This window comes from Saimiri boliviensis, chromosome 1 (assembly GCF_048565385.1).
Source record: "Saimiri boliviensis isolate mSaiBol1 chromosome 1, mSaiBol1.pri, whole genome shotgun sequence".
NCBI classification, from domain to species: domain Eukaryota; kingdom Metazoa; phylum Chordata; class Mammalia; order Primates; family Cebidae; genus Saimiri; species Saimiri boliviensis.
The window spans coordinates 97,041,357-97,062,604 of record NC_133449.1 but is presented as its reverse complement, the minus strand read 5'-3'; the positions used below and the strand labels follow the sequence as shown (position 1 = coordinate 97,062,604).

The 21,248-nt window shown below is 36.4% G+C and overlaps 1 protein-coding gene across 2 annotated transcripts in view; it reads left to right on the top strand.

Annotated features, from left to right (window-relative positions):
• The window catches only part of TMEM182 (transmembrane protein 182), a 79,802-nt gene that overhangs the window by 21,372 nt on the left and 37,182 nt on the right, over window positions 1-21,248 (top strand). Inside the window, exons 1-3 of one of the 2 annotated variants that reach the window (XM_003922788.4) lie at window positions 4,290-4,621; window positions 4,859-4,958; window positions 6,603-6,701. In XM_003922788.4, coding sequence (XP_003922837.1) covers window positions 4,490-4,621; window positions 4,859-4,958; window positions 6,603-6,701 — 331 coding nt within the window. In that variant the 5' untranslated portion in view covers window positions 4,290-4,489. Of the gene's footprint in view, window positions 1-4,289; window positions 4,622-4,858; window positions 4,959-6,602; window positions 6,702-21,248 lie in introns of those variants that run through there. The other variant, XM_074400524.1, reaches the window with a different exon arrangement.

Here is a 21,248-nt window from a genome sequence, read left to right as displayed (position 1 = left end):
TAAGGAACTACCTGAGACAGGGTAATTTATGAAAAAAAAAAAAAAAAGGTTTAATTGACTCACAGTTCAGCATGTTTAACAGAAAACATGGCTGTGAGGCCTCAGGAAGCTTACGGTCATGACGGAAGGCAAGGAGGAAGCAAGCATCTTCTTCACAAGGTGGCAGGAAAAAGAGTGAAGCGAGAAATGCTGTACACTTTTAAACCATCAGATCTCATGAGAACTCACAATCATGAGAGCAGCAAGGGGAAAATCTACCCCCATAATCCAATCACCTCCCACCATGTCCCTCCTCCAGTTTGACAAGAGATTTGGGTGGGGACACAAATACAAACCATATCACTCAGTGTGATAACCTTATCAATATAAAGATAGAGTTAATATTCCCATAAGGGATAGATACATAGACTAGCAATGAAGCTGCTTTATTATAGGATTACTAGGAGTTAAGGTTGGAGCTCGGCCAGGCCTGTCTCCCCTCATTTCCTGGCCTTTCATTAGAAAAAGAGAAAGGGAAGAGAGAACCTGTGTCTCAATTTGTGAATTTGTAAAAAACACCACAGCTGTTTAACAGCCTTCCTTCCCAGTGCATGGACATTTTCTTAGGCTGCTGAGATAACTTGGGGAAGCAACACTGAATGGCTATTAAAATTCCTTAGGAATCATGGAAAGTTAGAAGAGTTTCAAGTGACAGGCAAATGTCCAATTTTCTGAAGAAGAAAGACACGTTTTGTCCCCTTGATGGTAAGCTCCATTTCATTTCTTCATTAGCAGAAGTCTAGTAAGTATTTTTAAAAAGATGATTTGCAAACATCTGTACAGGAAACATGCACCCTGCTAAAATCCAGCACTCCAGAGCTTAACAAGGACCAAGCTGGGCCAGATTAGCACTGTTTCTTTTGGGGATAGATTGTCAGTTGGATTGCTCAGGAGGTCATGTATTTGCATCTCAGCCAAGACTCCTAACACAAATTGATTTCTATTTTATTTCAGTGCCTGTTGTGTGCCAAGCCCTATGCTAAGCACTGAGAATTATCAAGCTAAAATGGCTCAGTTTTATGATAGCAAAAGTATTCTGTGATATTTTTCTCAATAGATGCACACATATGAATGACTGGAAATTCTGATGTTAATTAAATTAATGACTGATTTAATATATTGAAAAACATACCTATTTCCTGAGGCAATGCTCCCCTGGAGAGTGATCTTTCATGGCATTTATCTGGACTCTGCCCTGTCCTACAATCCCGCTAGCAACATTTTTATGATGATGCTTATGTATTTTTGGATAAACCAAAAATGGTGAGAAAATTATGTTATTCATTGATAAAACTAGTTCAGAAAGATGATCCTTTTCTCTGACAAAGACAAAAATCATGTTAAATAGTAACAACAAAGTCTTATATTCTTTTCCACTAATTAAAAAAATCTACTTTTTTGTATGTGTGTGTGTTAAAGATTTAATATTAATGCATGGAATTTTAACCATAAACCATTGAAATATAAGTAAAATAAATAAAATCTTCCTATCCAACAGATTTCTCCTTCATTCCAGACAAAACTGTCACCTACAACCACACTGTACAACCACAGCAACCACAACCACACTAGTCCGGGTGGTGGGGGCATGCGGGAGAGCAGTAAAACGTGTACAGGGTGACCAGAACTCATTGTTAAACCCCCATGTATTTTGTTCTAACAAATCTCTTTTTTCCCCACTAGCTCATGAACGCCTCAAAGTCAAGGCCTATATATCGTAATCTTAATATCTGATAAAAAGCCTGGACCCTCAAAAGTTCACAATAAGCACTTCTTGAAGATGCATTCTCCTCCCCTGCAGAAAATTTACTTTACTCTAATATTGCATTGATTATAGAATAGCATCTGTATTTAGTTTATATTCCTACTGTAACAAATTGCCCCAAAATTAGTGGCTTAAAACAACACAGATTTGCTATCCTACAGTTCTAGAAGTCATAAATTTCACAGGGATCTCACTGAGCTCAAATTTGTGGACAGGGTTGCATTCCTTCCTGAAGGCTCAAGGGGGGAAGGTTCAAGGGGCTTGTGGTCCCCATCCTTCATCTTCAAACCAGCAACTGTCTACCCCTTTTGGTGTGGTCATAGTTCTCTCTCTGGCCACTTTGTCAGGACTGGTTCCCTGCTTTCCACGTAAGGTTTCTTGTAATAAAATTGGGACCACTTGTGTAATCCAGGATATTTCCATGTAAAGTAACATATTCACGGATTAGGATTAGGGCATGAATAAACATCATTGTGAGGCCATTATTACTTTTGGCACAGCATCCAGATAAGAACCGTGGTTGTATTAAACTGTTAGAATATACTCAGAATATTTTGCTATGGCTCACTTCAGTCGAGCCCTTGAAAATTGTAGGAAAGAACCAGAGCAGAGAGGAGGAGGTTTGGAGTTGTACCAATCTAAACGGCGTTTAAAGGAATAGAGAGTTTAGCTTAGAAAAAAGAAGACTTCTCTATAGGGTTGTGTGGGGACTGTGATTGATGAGGCATGAGATGAGGGCTACCTTCAAAATATCAGAATGTTCTGTGACACAGCATAGGATTGAAACTTGTGCTGCACAATCTCAGAGGACAGAATAGAGTAAATATCTGCAAACTCCTAGGATGCAGCTTCTGGCAGAAAATCAGGCAGAGCTGTTATGGCAGTTACTGATGTCCTTAAATGCCACAGGCTAGAAATGTCATAGCTTGATGGTGTGGGAATTCTTATAAAAATTATTTAAACATCAGATGAGGGATCAGCTCAGATGAACCCTCAACTTAAATCCTCATATTTAGTGATTGTGTAACATTCTATATGGCTTAGAATCCTATTGATTATTTTTCTTTTTTTTTTTTTTGAAAGACTTTTGCTCTTGTTGTCTAAGTGCAGTGGTGCAGTCTCAGCTCACTGCAGCCTCCACCTCTAGTGTTCAAATGTTTCCCTAGTCTCAGCCTCCTGAGTATCTGAGATTACAGGGGTCTGCCACCATGCCCGGCTTTTTTTTTTTTTTTTTTTTTTTTTTTTTGTATTTTTAGTAAAGATGGGATTTCACCACATTGGCCAGTCTGGTCTCAAACTCCTGAACTCCACTCACCTTGGCCTCCCAAAGTGCTGGGATTACAGGCATGAGCTACCGACCCAGCCTTATTCGTAGCTTTTGAATTCCTTCAATTGCCTATAGTATAGCTACAGCCTACCAGGGCCCTTCATCTTTATTGAGGGTATTTTTCTCCTCACAGTATCTATTGTAAAGATCTATCTCATGCCACACAAAAGAAGGGGTGAAGAAAGCTGGTAGAGTTGAGATGCCTCCTTGGAAGATTAAGTGGTCTAGATTATTGTTGAGAATAGGAAAACAAAAACCAAAGGAAAGGTGTAAGATTTTAAATGGACACAAATACTTAGAAAAATGCTCTTCTTTGGTGTATCAGACATAAAAGCAAAACAAACAAATAAGCTTTTGTAAAGAGTCAAGACTTGAAGAAAGTGTAGATTCATTGCTATCAGGTGGTCTGTAGAGTATTAAGTATGATTCATGTTTCAAGGAAGTTAGATAATTTAAAATGAAGGAAAAAGAAGTAGATCAGGCTCTTTCATCTTTATTCAGGAAGTAATATATTTTTGAGACTTTCTTCATCAGTCCACTCTGGGGATAATTATTTGGAATAACTTGCATAAGACTCAGGAGGCTGCTGCAGAAAGTGTTGTTTTTATGTCGCCAGTGTATGCTGCATAAAAGCTCTTCTTTATACTTTCAAGAATTATATTACCATGAACATTCTTGACCTTTTAAGTATACATCTGAATGTTTAGATTATAAACCTGAACCGTACTATGTTATGTTAGAGTATTTGACCAAATCCTTATTTTCTACCACAAAAAAAAATGTCCAAAATGAATTAAGTTAATTACAACTTCAATTGTATTCAAGATTGGTCTTTGTGGTTCTTTATATCTGTGATTTATATATCTTCAAAGAGAGTCCTAAGTGTCTTTGGAATTGTAATGGACATTCTCGACTAACAGGAGCTTGTTCAGACACTTGAGATTCGGGACCAGTCCTTTCAATGACTTCATAGCCATTCCATCTTCTTTCTGCTTCTGTGGATTACCCAAACGCAATAATGATAATCTGAGCCAGCTCCTGATACTTCTCACTATAGTCAGTGGAAGGTCAGCTATTTTTTGATCCCCAGAGGAGAACGACAGCTCCTCAATCACTTTCTTAAAATAGCCAGCAATTCTCAGCTGCTGGGCTGGAGTCCCTCCAGGGGAGAGCAAAGGGAATACAAATCTACCAGCGAGGCATGAGTGAGAAGCCACCAAAACATGAGCTAGGACAGCCTTCTCAAGAAAATTCTCCGGACTCAAAATTATTATTATTTTGCTGTTGTTTCTGAGAAACTAGGTGTCTTACCATTTTGAATTTTTGTTTTTAATTTAAAGGAAAACAGTGAATTGAAAATGAGACTAAATATTGCCATCTTCTTTGGGGCTCTCTTTGGTGCTTTGGGGGTTTTACTCTTTTTGGTGGCTTTTGGATCGGATTATTGGCTTCTTGCAACTGAAGTGGGGAGATGTTCAGGTGAACAGAATGTGAGTCTTTTCTTCAAAGTAGTGATGCACATGGTAGTTATGAAGATAGCCTTTTGTATCCTCTTGAAAATAGAGAATAGTTGTGGAGTGTCTATTTCCTCATAGAAGAGATAAGTAGAAAGCTACTAAGCATCGTTATTTGGGATAAAATACATGTCTTTAAAATTTTACTGGATGTAGTGATTTTGATTATATTTCTTGTATTGATGGTAAGTTACTTCATTTTGTTCTGTGCAGATAGAGAATGTCACTTTTCACCACGAAGGGTTCTTCTGGAGGTGTTGGTTTAATGGGATGGTGGAAGAGAATGACTCCAATATTTGGAAGTTCTGGTATAGTAAGTACAATTTAGCTTTATTTTCCCTCTTGTCTCTAAAATAAAAATGAATAGTTTCTTACATTAGTATATATCACTTCTAGAGGACTGGATTGTGAGTTATAAAATCTCAATTAGATGTCTTTAAAAGGTTCATGTGGAGATTCCTTTTCAGTAAGTAGACATGGCTATAGGAATAATTATTTTATCTTTTAGCTTGAAACAGGAGTCCAAATATTTATGGCAAAACTGAATTATCCACTGTTTCTCTGCTTCTATTTAGAATACACTAACTCTAACAAATAGGATTGACATTGTCTATCGCATTTTTTCAAGTGTCTATGAATACTGTGTTGCAAATAAATGAGACTTTTTGCTATCAGCCCTTGAAATCTCAAATGTAAAAATCCATAAATAGAGATGTATTATTTCATATTCATAGCTTCATAGCTTCAAAGTTAACAGTATCTTTTTTTAAGTAATGAAACTTAATTACCAGCAATGGCAGATGAAAGCTTATATTATTTGGGTTTTAACCAAGTTTGTCGGCACTGTCAAGAAATGCCTTGCTTTTGATGTTTGTGTTCTCAGTGAAACTTTAAAGTTCTTTTTTAAAGTAACATAACTTTAAAAAACTATAATGCATTCCTTCAACTGTATTTTTATATTGAATTAATCTTTGAAAATCAATTTATTGAAAATAGCTAGCACTTATTTCATTGTAGTCAACAATGAAAGAACTGCTTATTAGCCTAAAGCTTATTGAAAACTGAAATTATTAGTCTTCTTATCAAAAATCAAAGTGTGGTGTTTACACAGTAGTCAGTATTATGGAATATTTAACAAAAATAGAAGGTTCCTGAAGACGTAAACAAGCTGGTGTTTAAGTTGGCATATATATAAGGAACAAAGTAGTGATGAAGGAGCCTTTGAGGCAACTACTTGATAGACTATCTTACAGTGGGTTTGGGGGCAGGAGAATAAGCATACAACTTGCCAGTGGAAATGATTTAGACTTTGGTAAAGGGAAGTAAGTCAAACTGTGCAAGAGGAAGATTTTGCCAGAGACTTAGAGAAAGAAAGAATATTTCTGTCTACCTTAAAGTGTACATACAAAATTTTTAAGTTTTCAGACAACATAAAAGTTCCATCTTGTGATGTTTTCAACTACTAAAAATTATTTGAATTATTAACTTGTATGACCTATCATTTGCATTCTTTCCCTAAAATAAAATGGATGTGGAAGAATTTTTTTATTAATTTGAACTAATCAAGGTTAAACTTAAGTGTATTAGATTTTTAAAACAATTATTTTTAATCCCTACTGTGTGCTAGACACTGTTAGATACCAGAGAGTATGTGAAAATATATAGAATGTGGTATTTTAAATTGTAAGGTGATATAAAGGGCATTTTTATTTATTCCATTGAATTATGTCATGTAGCTAGATGTTCTGGATGAATCCACCTTCCAAGTCTCATGTGCATCTTGATATGAGTTTCCTAGAAGGCTTTCCTCCTCAGAGCAATTCTCTGAATTCGTTGATGGAACCAGAAGTTTTATTTTGCTTGTATAGCCTTTGTGCTCCGTATTTCTGTTCCATTAGGGATGAGTCATCACTGAACTTTTCAATAACAAGTGCCATTGTTTTGCTATCCTTCCTAGCCAATCAGCCACCGTCCAAGAACTGCACACATGCTTACCTGTCTCCGTACCCCTTCATGAGAGGCGAGCACAACTCGACCTCCTATGACTCTGCAGTTAGTAAGTACCCTCTGTTCTCAGCCTGTCACTGGAGGGGTCTGATCTTTCTGAATGATGCTCATTTCAAAATTGTATGTAATTAAAAAACCATTTAAGACCTGTAATTTCAATATTTTTAATATCTATCTGTTAGATTAAAAAATGTTATTTTCAGTGTGCCATTTATGATTTTAAAGAACATAACTTTGATCTAAAAATAAAGTCATTATAATTTACTAGCTGCCTATAAAAGTATTTTTAAATATGTTTTCCCATATGAAGATAGTAATATTTATTAAGAAGAACTGTTTCTTAAGGTTTTAATGGATCTAAAACGAGTCCTACAATTGAAAATATTGTAATATACATCGTACTTCTAAAAGTTTTTGTCATCATAACACGTGAGAGTATAATATGTAAATATATATAATATGTATATAATAAATATATATGATATAAATATATACTTATGCTACTATATTCATACAAAATGACTGGACTCTGTGTGTGTAATATTCCATAGGATGGGAGACAGATATCATTAATTTAAAATTACATTAAAAACGTGAAATTTGTGATAACTTGCTAAGGGTTAGTACAGACTATCAATGTCATATACAGAACAAAAAAGTATTTTTCCAAAAGAATAGCTATTAATGTTCTGAATAAATTAATATTAGGTTTCTCTAGAAAAAAGAGAAACAATAGAACACATACATAAATATATATTCTATACACACAAACATATATATATACATATACATGTACACACACACACACACACACACACACACAGAGATTGTGAGGCTTGGTAAGTCTGAAATCTATGGGGCAATTGGCAGGCTGGAGATTCAGGTCAGAGTTGCTGTTGTAGTCTCCAGTCTGAAGGCTGGAACCTCTAGCAGAATCTTTCTGCTGCAGTCTTGTACACATATACACACACGTAGATAGAGTGAGAGAGTGATTGTAAGGCCTGCTAAGTCTGAAATCTGCAGGGCAATTGGCAGGCTGCAGATTCAGGTCAGACCTGCTGTCGCAGGTTCCAGTTTGGAGGCTGGAAACTCCAGTGGAAATTTTCTGCTGCAGTCTGAAAGCTGACTTTCTTCTTCCTCAAGAAACCTGTTTTTTGCTCTTTAGGTCTTCAACGGATTGGGTGAGGCCCGCCTACAGTATAGGGTAAGGGGCAATCTGCTCTACTCAAAGTCAAGGGATTATATATGCTAATTACATCTAAAAATACCTTCACAGCAATATTAAGCTGGTATTTCACCCAAAAACTTGGCACCATAGTCCAACCTAGTGGATATGTAACAATAACCATCACAGAACTCAACACATCTTTACACGTAACTGTTTTTCATCTTTCTGTTAAATATGTAATTCCATAAATTATAATTTTATTTTAGTCTTATCAAATAATGTAGCATTTCCTTGTATCACATCATTAATAAGACACTTATGAAGAGGGTATGCAGTTTGGATAGGGAAAGAGGTGAGCTGACCCACAGCTGTGCTTGTCCACCAGGGTTTTTGGTTTTGAAGGACTGGGGCCATTTTCCTTGAAAACATTTGTGGTATGGACGCCCCTTCCCATTAAAAACTGCAGGAGGTACCTCACCCACATTTGTCCAAACCTTTGTGTCGTGTCAAATTGACTTAGGAGTATACAAGCCTACCCGTCACTAGTCAGAGAAGAGATGGATAGCATAGGAAAGAATAGGAGAAACTCTTTTGTTTTAAAGAAAAGTTACAAAATGATCCTCCTTCCCCAACGTTCTTCTTTTTATAAATTGAGCTGACAGGTAATACAAGGTTGACTTCCAGAACATTAGGCATTAGCATAAATATTAGTATTGTTGTTATTCATATAATGAGTCCTGTGATAAGACAGGTATTGTAGGCACCATATATTTTTAAATGATCACATATTTGAAAAGCTTGCACTTCAAGGAGAGAGTGGAGAACTTAAAGTAACATAATCTGTGCATAATAATTGTGATGGAGATGGATTGTAAATACATGTCAGAAAAATTATACTGCAATTACACTTAGAATTATTATGTAGCACTGCATTTAATTAGTGTGTCACTTTTTCGATCCAGTGACAAAACCAAATCCAATTTTTTAAAATTATCAGATTCTTCATTGGCACACATATTGGAACTCATTTGCTTTCAGAAACTTTGTCAATCACTTTAGGTAAAAATGATTGAGATTTCCAAAAATGTATTCTATAACAGAAACAGTATACACAGTTTCATTCATCCTTATGATAATGTATAAGGAAATTTCATACTATGTTTCTGACATTGTTGTTGTTGTTGTTGTTTGTTTCTTTTATGTATCTAAGAGAAAGGCGTAGATTTCACTGGAAATTTTGTACCTGTCTTCTCAGTATGGTTTCCTAGTTAATGAGACTACATATCCCTCACTGTGCTTTAGAGCCACTATGAAGTTTCATGTAGCTTCACAATTACCCGGCATTAGATCCTTGCCAAGTCACCTTTGATAAGTTGAAAGTATCATTTATAAATTCTGATGTATTGTGGCCTGGCAAATTATTGGTGAAATGGCTTTGTAGACTCCTGAGTTTTTACAATTGCAGTTAGCCAATATTGAATTCAGTGAAAATAATATAGTGGTGTATGATTTTTCTGGAGTAACTATTTTAGAATAATAGGATACTACCAATGAAATTATTGTCTTTTATAATAAGGAGATTGGGAATTAGAGAAATCATATGACTCTGTCTTAATACAGCTGCTTATTGGCAGAACCAGTGCAAAGAACCAAGTCTCTGGTTTTTATTTTATCTATGATCTAATACACTACAACGAATGAAAAGGCTAATTGTAGTGCTTACTATTAAAAAATATGTATTTATTTGTATCTTAAGAAAAGAACAAATGAAACTTACATTGGCTCTTTCTACCTTTATATTCAACACTGACTTGTGTGTATAATCAGGTTTAATTCAGTGTTTTCTTTCATTTAAAATAATCTTGAATACATATTCTGAAATTCAGTTATCCTCAAATCTAGTTATGTGAATGATTGCCCAAGCCTAGTGAGGGTGGTTTAATTCACAGAGTTGCTTTTGAGATAGGTTTGTGTACTTTTAAGTCCATTAAACAATTCTGTTACCTTTGGAGACTTGTCAAGAGTCTAGATTTTCTGGTTTATGTTTATATTCAGTCACGGTTCACTTGTTTGGTGTCATTTGGCAAATGATATACTGGACATAAATGAATTTTCAAGATAATTCAACACCAAGTGAATTAATTTTTCACTTTCTCAGTGTCCCCATAGCCTTTGATGACCCCTCTATCAGAGTGCTCATTATGCTTAACTGGAATTGTTTGTTTACCTCAGTTCCTTCATTATTTATTTGAGCTCTCCAAAGCATATTTCCTGGTAATTACTAGATGCTTAAAAATATGTCTAGAATGACTTTATGCAAAATTACAGTTACTATTTTCAGCCATAAACTAGTTTGATTTTATTTTTCCAAGTGGAAATGTTTAGCAACTCAATTGCATACTTTCAGTTTCTTCTTAAGCAGAATGCAATGAACACCATCTCATCTTTTCTTGATAAGTTGGAACAAATTTACACTTACAGGGTTGAGCTACCTGACCTTCTTTAAGGCACTCCAGCTCAGCATCTGTGCCTTTGCCCCAGGACCTGTGTATATGCCTTCACCTTCCCCAAATGCTGTTGCTGACTTTCTTCCTCCTCCTCTGTTCCTTTTTCTAACAGAGCAAGTTTATCCGCCCAGCATTTTCCCAAAGAAGACTTCCTTACCTGCCCTCTACCCCACTAGTACGTGCACTGGGCCAGGCTCTCTTTTACAAAACTCGGTCTTTAATTGGATAATTCATAGCAAGGTTTAAATTACTTACTCATGTAATTATCTTGTTCATGTACTTTCTTTTCAGTTCAATTCTAAGCTCCATAAGAGTAGGGGGCTTGTATGTTTGGCTCACTATTGTATCTACTGTAGACAAAATCTGAATGCATATTTTGGGGAGACTTCATTATTACACTATACTGTGGTATTGATAGTGATACCCTAAGTCACTATTGATGTGCAAAACTTCTTTAGCCATTTACTAAATGGACCTACACAGCTCTTTAAACATTTTTTTTGGCCAGGCATGCTGGCTCACGCCTGTAATCCCAGCACTTTGGAAGGCTGAGGTGGGCAGATCACTTGAGGTCAGTTAGATACCAGCCTGGCCAACATGGTAAAGTCTATCTCTACTTAAAAAAAATACAAAAATTGAATTAGCTGGTACACACCTGCAATCCCAGCTACTTGGGAGGCTGAAGCATGAGAATTACTTGAACTCAGGAGGCAGAGGTTGCAGTGAGCTGAGACCTTGCTACTGCACTCCAGCCTGGGCAACAGAGTAAGCTCCATCTCAAAAACAAATTTTTTTACATGCTTTTTGTAATTTTTGAACTTCCACATTGTTTTTGCCTGCCAGCTGTTTTTTGCTTTTATTGTCAATGTTTATTTATCTAGTACTATTTGCTGGTCTTTTCTTCTTTTACCCTCATAAAAGTGTAAGCTGAAGTGAACAATGTGAGGCTGTAAGCAGGGAGACAGTGAGACAAGATGTTAATTGGCAATGCATTCGGCTGCAAGTAACAGACAACAAACTGTAGCTCAAAAGGTTATTTTTATCCTACAAAAAGAGGGTTGGAAGCAGCTTCCACAATGATGCTGCCAGGAACCCAGGCTCTGTCAACTTTTTCTTCTACCATCCATGGAGGTGGACAGTCACCTTCATGCTGTTTCATCCTCTCAAAAGTGAAAGTCCTCCTAGAATTTAACAGTCAGTTTTTGCCAGTAGTTTATTCATCAGAACAATGCCACAGATCCCTCTGGTTGGAACACGTTGTTTTGGGCTCTGTAACAACACAGGAAGGAAATGGAGAAAGCCTGGGAGTGAATGAAAATCAAAATCATTCAGTGAATCAGTATCATCAGGGGTTGAACAAAGGTGGGACAGTAAAAATGAAAAGGAAATAAAGGATATAATTGATACGGGAGGAGTTAACATGTAAATTAGCAGCCAAACAAAAAAGAGCTGGAGGGATCAAAGACGATGAAAAAGTTTCCCTTTTAAATAGGTGTAATTCAGTTTAAATAACATACAGTTAAAAAGTAATGTGGATACATACCTTTAAACTATAAGTATTATTTTAGTGGATTTTTAATCCTTTTATATGCATATTATATTCTGTTTTAATCATAATAAACACAAATGTCTATCTTGCTTTTCTGTTTTTATGTTAGCACACATTTCCCCATGTATTTGCTTAGTGACGTCTCAAATTTGAAATATGTTAGTTGCCACCTCTACATCAAAAATAATTCTATATATGTAGCATTTTTTATAATTTGTATTTACTCTTTGGGTTATATTTCCAGAAGTGTGAATAGTGAATCAAAACATAGGAATAGATTTTCTTTGATGTTGTTGTTGTGCCATAGTATAAAATTTCTCACCAACTGGTACTAAACTGTGAATGATTTTCAACTAAGATAATTTGGTAAGGTGGACAGAAATCTGAGAGATAAGAGGAAGGGGAATGTTTTGAAGTAGAGCATGGTGATTTACTTTGGTTTGGACATATTCAGTTCAAGTTGATGGTGGAATACCAGTTTGTAATAATTCAGCAAGTAGCTTGATGTGCAAAACTGGTTTTCCTGGAAGTCATTAATTATCACAGTTGGTATTGATGAGAAATTGCAGAGGTGATTTTGATATCAAATATAATCCTTAAGGAAAACAATCATAGGAAAGAAGACAGTAAAGTATAAATTATTCTTAGGGGAAGAAGGGATGAAGAAAGCCCACAAATGAGGGAGAGAAAGAAGCATTAAGAAACAAGTCAATGAGCAGTCGATGCATTTGGGAAGGAGGCAGTGGTCTTCAATGTCAAATGCAGAATGAATAGGCATGAGAAGCAGGCAGGAAGGAATTGGATTATAAGCCAATGATGCAAACGTTGTCATGGCCCAGTAGCTCCCTCCTCACCAAGGGTTCAGCTACAGGCACCCATTAAGGCTCCTTGTTCCAGACACCTTCTTCTATTCTAAATCTACCTAAGACTTCCAGATCATTTGCTGTGTATCCCATCCTGGTTCACTGCCCATTGTCTTAGATGGGACCTGAGGACTCTGTCCTCTTTACCCTGCAATGTCCTTCCTTCCTCAGGGATCCCATGCCATTTTCCTGCACATTTTGTCTCCTCAGAGCCAAACATTCCTCAGGCTTCCTCCTCCCTGCTTCTCTTCTTGCAGGAAGAGAGATCAGACAGCAGTGACTTCAGAAAGGAGTAGGAACAGAATGATGGGAATGTGAAAGCACTCTCTAGGATGCTTGGGGAGTGAGCAGTGTGGAAGCAGAGACCTTTTCAATCAGTCAACACTGTGGCTTGGAACACCAACAGAGCACAGCATGGTGGAGGGTACAGAGTCCTTATAAAAACAGTCACATCCACACACAACAACTTTCTTTACCATACAAGGCAAAATAAAAGACAAATATGAATGTCCTTACATTTGAGAGTTTGAAACAGCCCAGGAAAAATTAAGGTTTGAGTCTAGAGTTTCTATAAATGTAAATATTTAAATAATTTAGGAGGCACATCGACGTGTTGTAGGTATCTAATCTCATTGAGATACCCCCACCTCAGTCCCCACCCTGGTTTGCAGATTGATTACTCTGGTGTAGCTGGTTCTTATTTATCAGTGTTTTGGGTGTTCATATATGGTGATTCTGGACATTGTCCTAAGTATAGCAAATTGCTCCAAATACTTCCTCTCTGTTTTAGTTAGCTAGAAAAGTCTATGCACTGCAAAATTTAATGGAAAATGCAATTTAGTCTCTTTTTTCCCGTAAATGTCAAGTATTTAGATATTTGGAGATGCCTTACATCAACTTAATTTCCTGCTATTCGTTCAGACATTTGGGACCACACAGCCATGACCACAGACACAGTATTATATTACAGGAGTGGCTGCAGTTCCTGAACAACAGCTGACTTTCATCTGGGACCTTAGCCCAGGCTCCATTGCATACAGGTTTGGAACCACTCCCACGGTGGCTCACTGGGATTCTGCACGCTCTAGCTCCTGAGGGTAGAGTTGGCTTGAAATTTCTAGGGCACAACTTCAAGGCTGTACCTAAAAGTCACTTTTTTTCAGAGGGTGCCATTTTGTGTTCCGTACAATTTATTTGTGCGCTTCTCAGAATTGGTTGGCAGTTTATGTAATACGCCTGCAATAATGGGAGGCAATTACTTTCTGAAAACAAGACCTGTGATTATCCCAGCAGCATGGCCTGGATTCCCTTTGCAAAGGACAGGCTTCCACTTCCACAGAGACTTCAAGTGATTCCTGAAAATGCCCACCACACTCAGAAGCAGAAATGTTCTCTTATGCTTGGAGCTCCTGATGCAGACAGCAGGATTTCAGCCTTGGCACTATGGACACTGTGGGCCAGATAATTCTTTGTTGTGGGACTGTCCAGTGTATTGTGGGATATTTTGCAGCACCCATTGCCTCTACCCACTAGATCCCAGTTACGATAACTAAAAATACCTTCAGACATCGCCAGGCATCCTGGGTGTGGGTGGGCACAAAATCACCCTCTAATGAGAATCACTGGGGCTGTATAGACATTTACTCCCCAAACCTCTAACTCAGGCCCAGGATCTTCTTCGAAATTATCCTCATGCTACTTACACTGTGTGCCCAGCTCCAGGTCTGGGCCCGAATATACACAAAAATAGCTTCCTTCTACTGCCATCTTTGATGCAGACTATTCAAACCCCAAAGAGCAAGGAGCTGCCTGGGCCTCTCTTATCTTGCAATGTCATTGCTTCTGCTTGAAATTTTGGACGTTTTCTTAAGAGAGCATCAACTAGAACCAGGGAAAAGCAATTATTGAGTGCCTGCTGTATACTGAGCACTGTTCTGGATGCTTCAAAATCAGCCCTAAATTCTTGCCCTCATGGGGCTTTCATTATAGAGGGGGGGCTAAAAAGAAACAAAAAAAGTTAGTCAAGCACTTGGAAGGAAGTAAAAGATGAGAGAGGTGTATGTGTGGAAGGGACTTCAACACTAAGTAGGGTGACCAGGGAGGAGTCACGAACAGGTGAGGTTTGTTTTGAGGAAGACACCCCTGGGTCGAATGTGGGTTCTGTCATCCCACGAGCTGTGTTGCAAACTTCTCTAGTCCTTCTTTTGGGGACTACATAGATGCTACAGAGTATTTAGCACAGGGACTGGCTAGTGGTAAAGGTTCTGTGGGGGTTACAAGCTAGGTTTCTGGTCTGTGTTCATCACCTGGTGCCATCCCTTTGGGTAAGAGCACTTGGGCAGGCTTCTTAATCTCCACAACTGGTTTGTAAAAGGGAGATAAGAATAGTTTCAACCTCACACAGTTGTTTTCAAAATGAAAGACATCATAATACCAATGCTTGGCAGAGTCGTTGCCATGTAGTTGGTATTCAGTAAATGTGAGCTGTTCTTATGATGATATACCAATTTAGAGCACCAAAAATAATACATCATTAGGGCACACAAATTCATCATAGCTTCTCCCTAGTGAAATGCTTTATGCTCTTTGAAGGGTGTGTGTGTGTGGCCGCACAAGTCATTAGGCAGACTTTCCAGCAAAGATTTAGTGCTTTGTAGACATGTGTTCATTATTATCATTATCACTGTCATCCTAGTACGTGGTAGCTAATATTATGCTGTCTGTGCTGACCAAGATATGCCACTCTTAAGCTGGTAATAGTGATTAAAATTTATTCAACAGGTATTTTTTGAGCACATGCTATATGCCAAACCCTTTTTTTATGTTCTGGGGAACAGTAGTCAAAAAAGAAAGAAAGAAAAAAAAAAGATAAAAGTCCCTGCCCTCAAGGGGCTGACATTTGGGTGAGGGGAGTCAGATGAAGCAATGTAACTTGGCCGATAACACAGTTGTTAGAAGATGAAAAGTGTTCTGGAGAAACCTAAGACACGGACAGGGCTGGACACCTAGCGGATGGATATAAATAAGAACTCTGAATGTGGCCAGAGGAAAGCACGTCTCTGAGAAGCTGACATTGGAATGGAAATCAGAAGAAAGCAAGGGAACAAGCCATGTGATAAGAATAATGTTCAAGACAGAGGGAACATCAGATGCAAAGGCTTAGAGGCCAGAGCATACTGGATGGGTGAAAACAGAAGAGGAGGTGGATGGCTGGTGAAGAGCAAGTGAGGGGAGCATAGAAGACATGGTCAGAGAGGCAACTGGGGAGGCTGGGCCATTTTAAAGAAACTTGCTCATTCTCTGAATGAGATGAGAGGGGAAGCTAAGGAATGCTTCCCCATCTGACATGTTACAAAATAACCTCTCCAGCTTGTTGTATCATTAGCAGCCTATGCAAAAGCAAGGGAGCAATTAGAGAGTCCAGTTAGGATATTTGATGTATTCCAGATGAGAAGGACCAGGATATAAGGAGGTAAAAATGTGTTTCATTCTAACAGTCCTATTAAAATTATTTAACTGCTGTAAGGGAATCTATCAAATGGACATCACCTGGAAAAAAAAATAAAATGAAACAGCAAAAAACTGTGTATGTATGGGCTGCTGTGTACTTCAAAATATCAGTCCTGGATTTTTTTGTTCTTGTTGTTAATTTTAGATTTTTTAAAAAACCATTTTATTTTAGAAATTTTCACATTTTCACAGAAGAGTATAAGGAACCCAAGGAACCCATGTTATCATCACACAAATTCATTAATTGTCAACATATTTATATATCTATATAGATCTACGTAAATAATCCAAACTGAATTATTTTAAAGCAAATTCCAAGCATTATGCACTTTCTACCGTAAATATGTCCATATATATCTTTACAGATTTTACACTATCTGAGGTTTTATTATTATTGTTTTTTGAGATAGAGTCTTGCTCCATAGCCCAAGCTGGAGTGCAATGGCACGATTTTGGCTCACTGCAACCTCAGCCTCCCGGATTCAAGCAATTCTCCTACCTCAGTCTCCCAACTAGCTGGGATTACAGGCACACATGGCACCACACCTGGCTTTTTGTTTTGTTTTGTTTTGTATTTTTAGTAGAGACTGGGTTTCGTCATGTTCACCAGCCTGGTCTCAAATTCCTGACCTCAGGTGATCCATCTGCCTTGGCCTCCTAAAGTGCTGAGATTACAGGTGTGACCCACCATGCCCGGCCATTTTGAAATAATATAGATTTACAGATGGTTGCAAAGATAGTACAGAAGTCCCCGTGCCCACTCTCCCAGTTTCCTTCATTGGTTACATGGCTATAATGCAATATCAAAACCAGGAAACTGACATTGATACCATGTGTTGTATTGTTCTGTGTCATTTATCATGTGGTGTGAATACTACCCCTAAAATGATGTAGAACTATTTCATCCACACAAAGATATCCCTCATATTACCTTTCATAGCCACTTCTCTGGCCATTTTTAACCAGCAACCACTAATCTGTTATCCATGTCTTTCATTTTGTCATTTGAGGATGTTACAGAAATGTAATTAAACAATGTGTGACCTTTTGAAACTGTTTTTTTCTAAGCATATACCCTTGAGATCCATCCAAGTTGTAGCATGCATCAATAGTTATTTCTTTTTATTGCTAAGTAGTTTGTTTAACCATTCACCTGTTGTGGGGCATTTTGGTTATTTCCAGTTGCGGGCTGTTACAAAGATTGTGTACTGCTTCTGTATGGATGTAAATTTTCATTTACCCAGGATAAATGCCCAGAAGTACAACTGCTGAGTCATATGTTAAGTAAATGTATAGGTTTTTAAAAAACTGCCAAAGTATTTTCCAGAGTAGCTGTACCGTTTTACATTCCCACTGACAATGCATGAGAGATTTAGATTCTCTGTATCTTCACCAGGTTTTCTAATCGTCACTAGTTTTTCACTTTATTTTTTTTTTTAATTTCAATTTTTTTTTGTCCCCAGGTTTTTAAATGTTAGCCATTCTTATAGCTATATAGTAATATCTCAATTTGGTTTTAACTTATGTTTCCATAATGTCTAGTGATGTAAAACCTCTTTTCATGTTGTTAGCTGTCATCTAGATATCATCATCAGTAAAATTTAGTATCTTTTGCTCATTTTCTCATTGGATTAGTTGACCTTTTACACAGAGTTTTGAGAGTGCTTTATGTATGATAGATATGAATCCTTTTCAGATATGGTGTTTTACAATTTTCTCTCATTATATAGCATGGCTTTCCATCAGGAACCTTTGCAGAATAAAGGTGGTGAATGTTGATAAAACTTAGTTTAATTTTTTTTTTTTAAATAGTACATGTCTTCCGAGTCATGTTTAAGGGCTGTTCACCATTCCTTAGGTCTTAAAGATTTATCTCCCATATTTTCTTCTAAAAGTTTTATGAATTACAGTTAAATCTCCAATATATTTTGAGCTAATTTTTGTATAAGGTGTTAGTCTCATTCTTTTTTGAAGATGTATGTCCACTTGTTCCAACACCCTTTGTTAAAAACTGCCCTTCCTCCATTGAGTTGCTTTTGCATTTTTGTCAAAAAATAGTTGATCCTACTCATATGGGAGTAATTTCTGGATTCTAAATTCTGTTTCATTGATCTATTTCTCTATTCCTCTGCTAGTACCACATTAACTTAATGTTTTATCTCTCTAATGAATGCTGAAATTGGATAGAGTGATTCCTCCTATTTTCTTCTGTTTTAAAAAATTGTTTTATCTAGTCTAGATTATTTGTTTTATCTAGTCTAGATTATTTGACTTTCTGTATAAATTTGAGAATAATCTTGTCTATATAGCTACAAAAAATCTTGCTGAGACTTGCTGAATTATATTAAACTGACTTGGGGAGAATTGGTATCCTCATTATGTTCAATCTTCTAATCCATGGACATGGTTCATCCTTCTGTTTGTTTAGGTCTTCTTTTATTTTTTTTCATCAGCATTTTGCAGGTTTTAGCACACAAATACTATGTGTTTTGTTACATTTACAACTAATGAATCCATTTTTGGAGCAATTGTAAACAATATTGTATTCTAAATTTTATTCTCCATGTGTTCATTGCTAGTATATAGAAATGAAATTCTGTTTTTTTTTTTTTTTAAAGAATAAGACATTTTAACAGCAGTTTTATATTTACAGAAAATTTGAGTTGAAAGCATAGAGCATTCCCATCCCACCACCTAAACAGTTTCTCCCATTAACATGTTGCTTTGCCTTGGTACATTTGTTGTAATTGATGAGCCAACATTGATCCATTATTATTGTCTAAAGTCAATAGTTAACATGAGGGGTCACTCTTTGCGTAAGCATTGAATGAGTTTTAACAAGTGTATAATGGCATGCATCTACCATAGTATCATACAGAGTAGTTTCATTACCCTAAAAATCCTCTTTATACTGTTTATTTTATCACTTTCTGCCCCCAAACCATGGCAATCACTGATCTTTCTGCCATCTTCATAGTTTTACCTTTTCCAGAATGTCATATAGTTAAAATCACATCGTTTATGTAGCCTTTTCAGATTGGCTTCTTTCACTTAGTAATATGTATTTAAGGTTCCTCCATGTCTTTTCATGGCATGATAGCTCATTTCTTTATTGTGATAAGTAATGTTTCATTTATGGGTGTATCATTATGCATTCATCTATTGAAGCACATCTTGGTTGCCTGTAAGCCTTGGCAATTATTAATAAAGCCGCTATAAACATTTGTATGCAGGTTTTTATGTGGACTTAAGTTTTCGCCTCTGGGACAAATACCAAGGAGTGCAACTTCTGGATCATATGGTAAGAGCATGCTTAAAGAAGCTGCCAAGCAGTCTTCCAAAGTGACCATATCGTTTTGCATTCTCACCAGTAATGAATGAGAGTTACTGTTGTTCTGTATCCTTGTCGGCATTTGGTGTTGTCAGTGCTTTTGGACTTAGCCATTTGAATAGGTGTGTAGTAGCATCTCATTGTTTAAATCTGCAGTTCTCTAGTGACATATGATGTTGAACATCTTTTCTCATGTTTATTTACTATCTGTATTTCTTCTTTTGTGAGGCTTCTGTTCAAATTCTCCCAGTTTCAAATTGGATTGTTTGTTTTTTTATTCCTGAATTTTAAGATATTTTGCGTATCTTCAATACCATTCCTTTATTGGATACATGTTTTACAAAAAATTCTCCTAGTTTGTGGCTTTTCTTTACATTTTCTTAATAGTGTCTCACAGAGCAGAAATTTTCAATTTTAATAAAATCCAACTTGTCTTTGTTTTTCTTTCTTGGGTGATACTTTTCATATTGTATCTAAAAAGTCATTACCCAACCCAGGATCACCTAGATTTTCCCTTATTTTCAAGGAGTTTTATGGTTTAGCATTTTACATTTATATCTATGATTTATTTTGAGTCAAATTTTGTGAAAGGTATAAAATCTGTGTCTAGGTTCATTAGATCACATATGAATTTTCAATTGCTTCAGCACCATTTATTGAAAAAAACTTTCTCCACTGAATTCCCTTTGCCTCTTTGTTAGATTAGTTGAATATATTTGTGTAGATCTCTTTCTGGGCTCTCTTTTCTGTTCCATTGGTCTATTAATTCTTTCACCAATACTAAAATTCTCTTGTTATTCTAGCTTGATAGTAAATATTGAAGTTGGATTGTGTCAGCTTTCTGACTTTATTTTTCTATTATAATAGATTTTTAAATATTTAGCTTGTTTTCTTGCAAATATACTGAATTTACTTACTAGTTGTGGGAAATTTCTAGAGATTTTTGGAGATTTCCTACATAGACAATCATGTTATTTGCAAATAGGGATAATTTTATTTCTTCCTTCTTATTTAAATATCTTTTATTTCCTGTTTTTTCTTCTTTTACCTTATTGCACAGACTATGACTTCCAGTACTATGTTTCTGTCATTGATTTCTAGTTCATTATACTGTGGGCAAAGAACACAATCCGTATAATTTCAATTCTTTTAAAATGGTTGAGATTTGTTTTACAGCCTGCGATATGATCAGTATTGGTATATGTTCCTTGGTACTTGAAAGGATTGCATATTATGTTGTTTTATTGTGTTCTATAAGTGTTGATTAGTTAGAGCCTATTGATTGATGGTGTTATCTAGTTTTTCTACATATTTCCTAATTTTCTGTGTAGTTGTTCTATCAACTAGTAATAGAGAGGTGTCAAAGTCTCTAATTAAAATTGTGCATTTGTCTATTTCCCTTTTAAGTTACATAAGTTTTTGCTTCACATATTTTACAACTCTTTTTTTAAATACATACACATTTAGGACGGCTGCGTCTTCTTAGTAGATTGAACTTTTTGTCAATATATATTTTTAGTAGTTTTCTCTGTGGCGAAGTCTACTTGTTCTTATATTAACATAGTGACTCCCACATTCTTTTGATTAATATTTGAATGATGTAACACTTTTCATTCCTTACTTTCAACTTACCAATATTGTTAAATTTGAAGCAAGTGTCTTATAGAC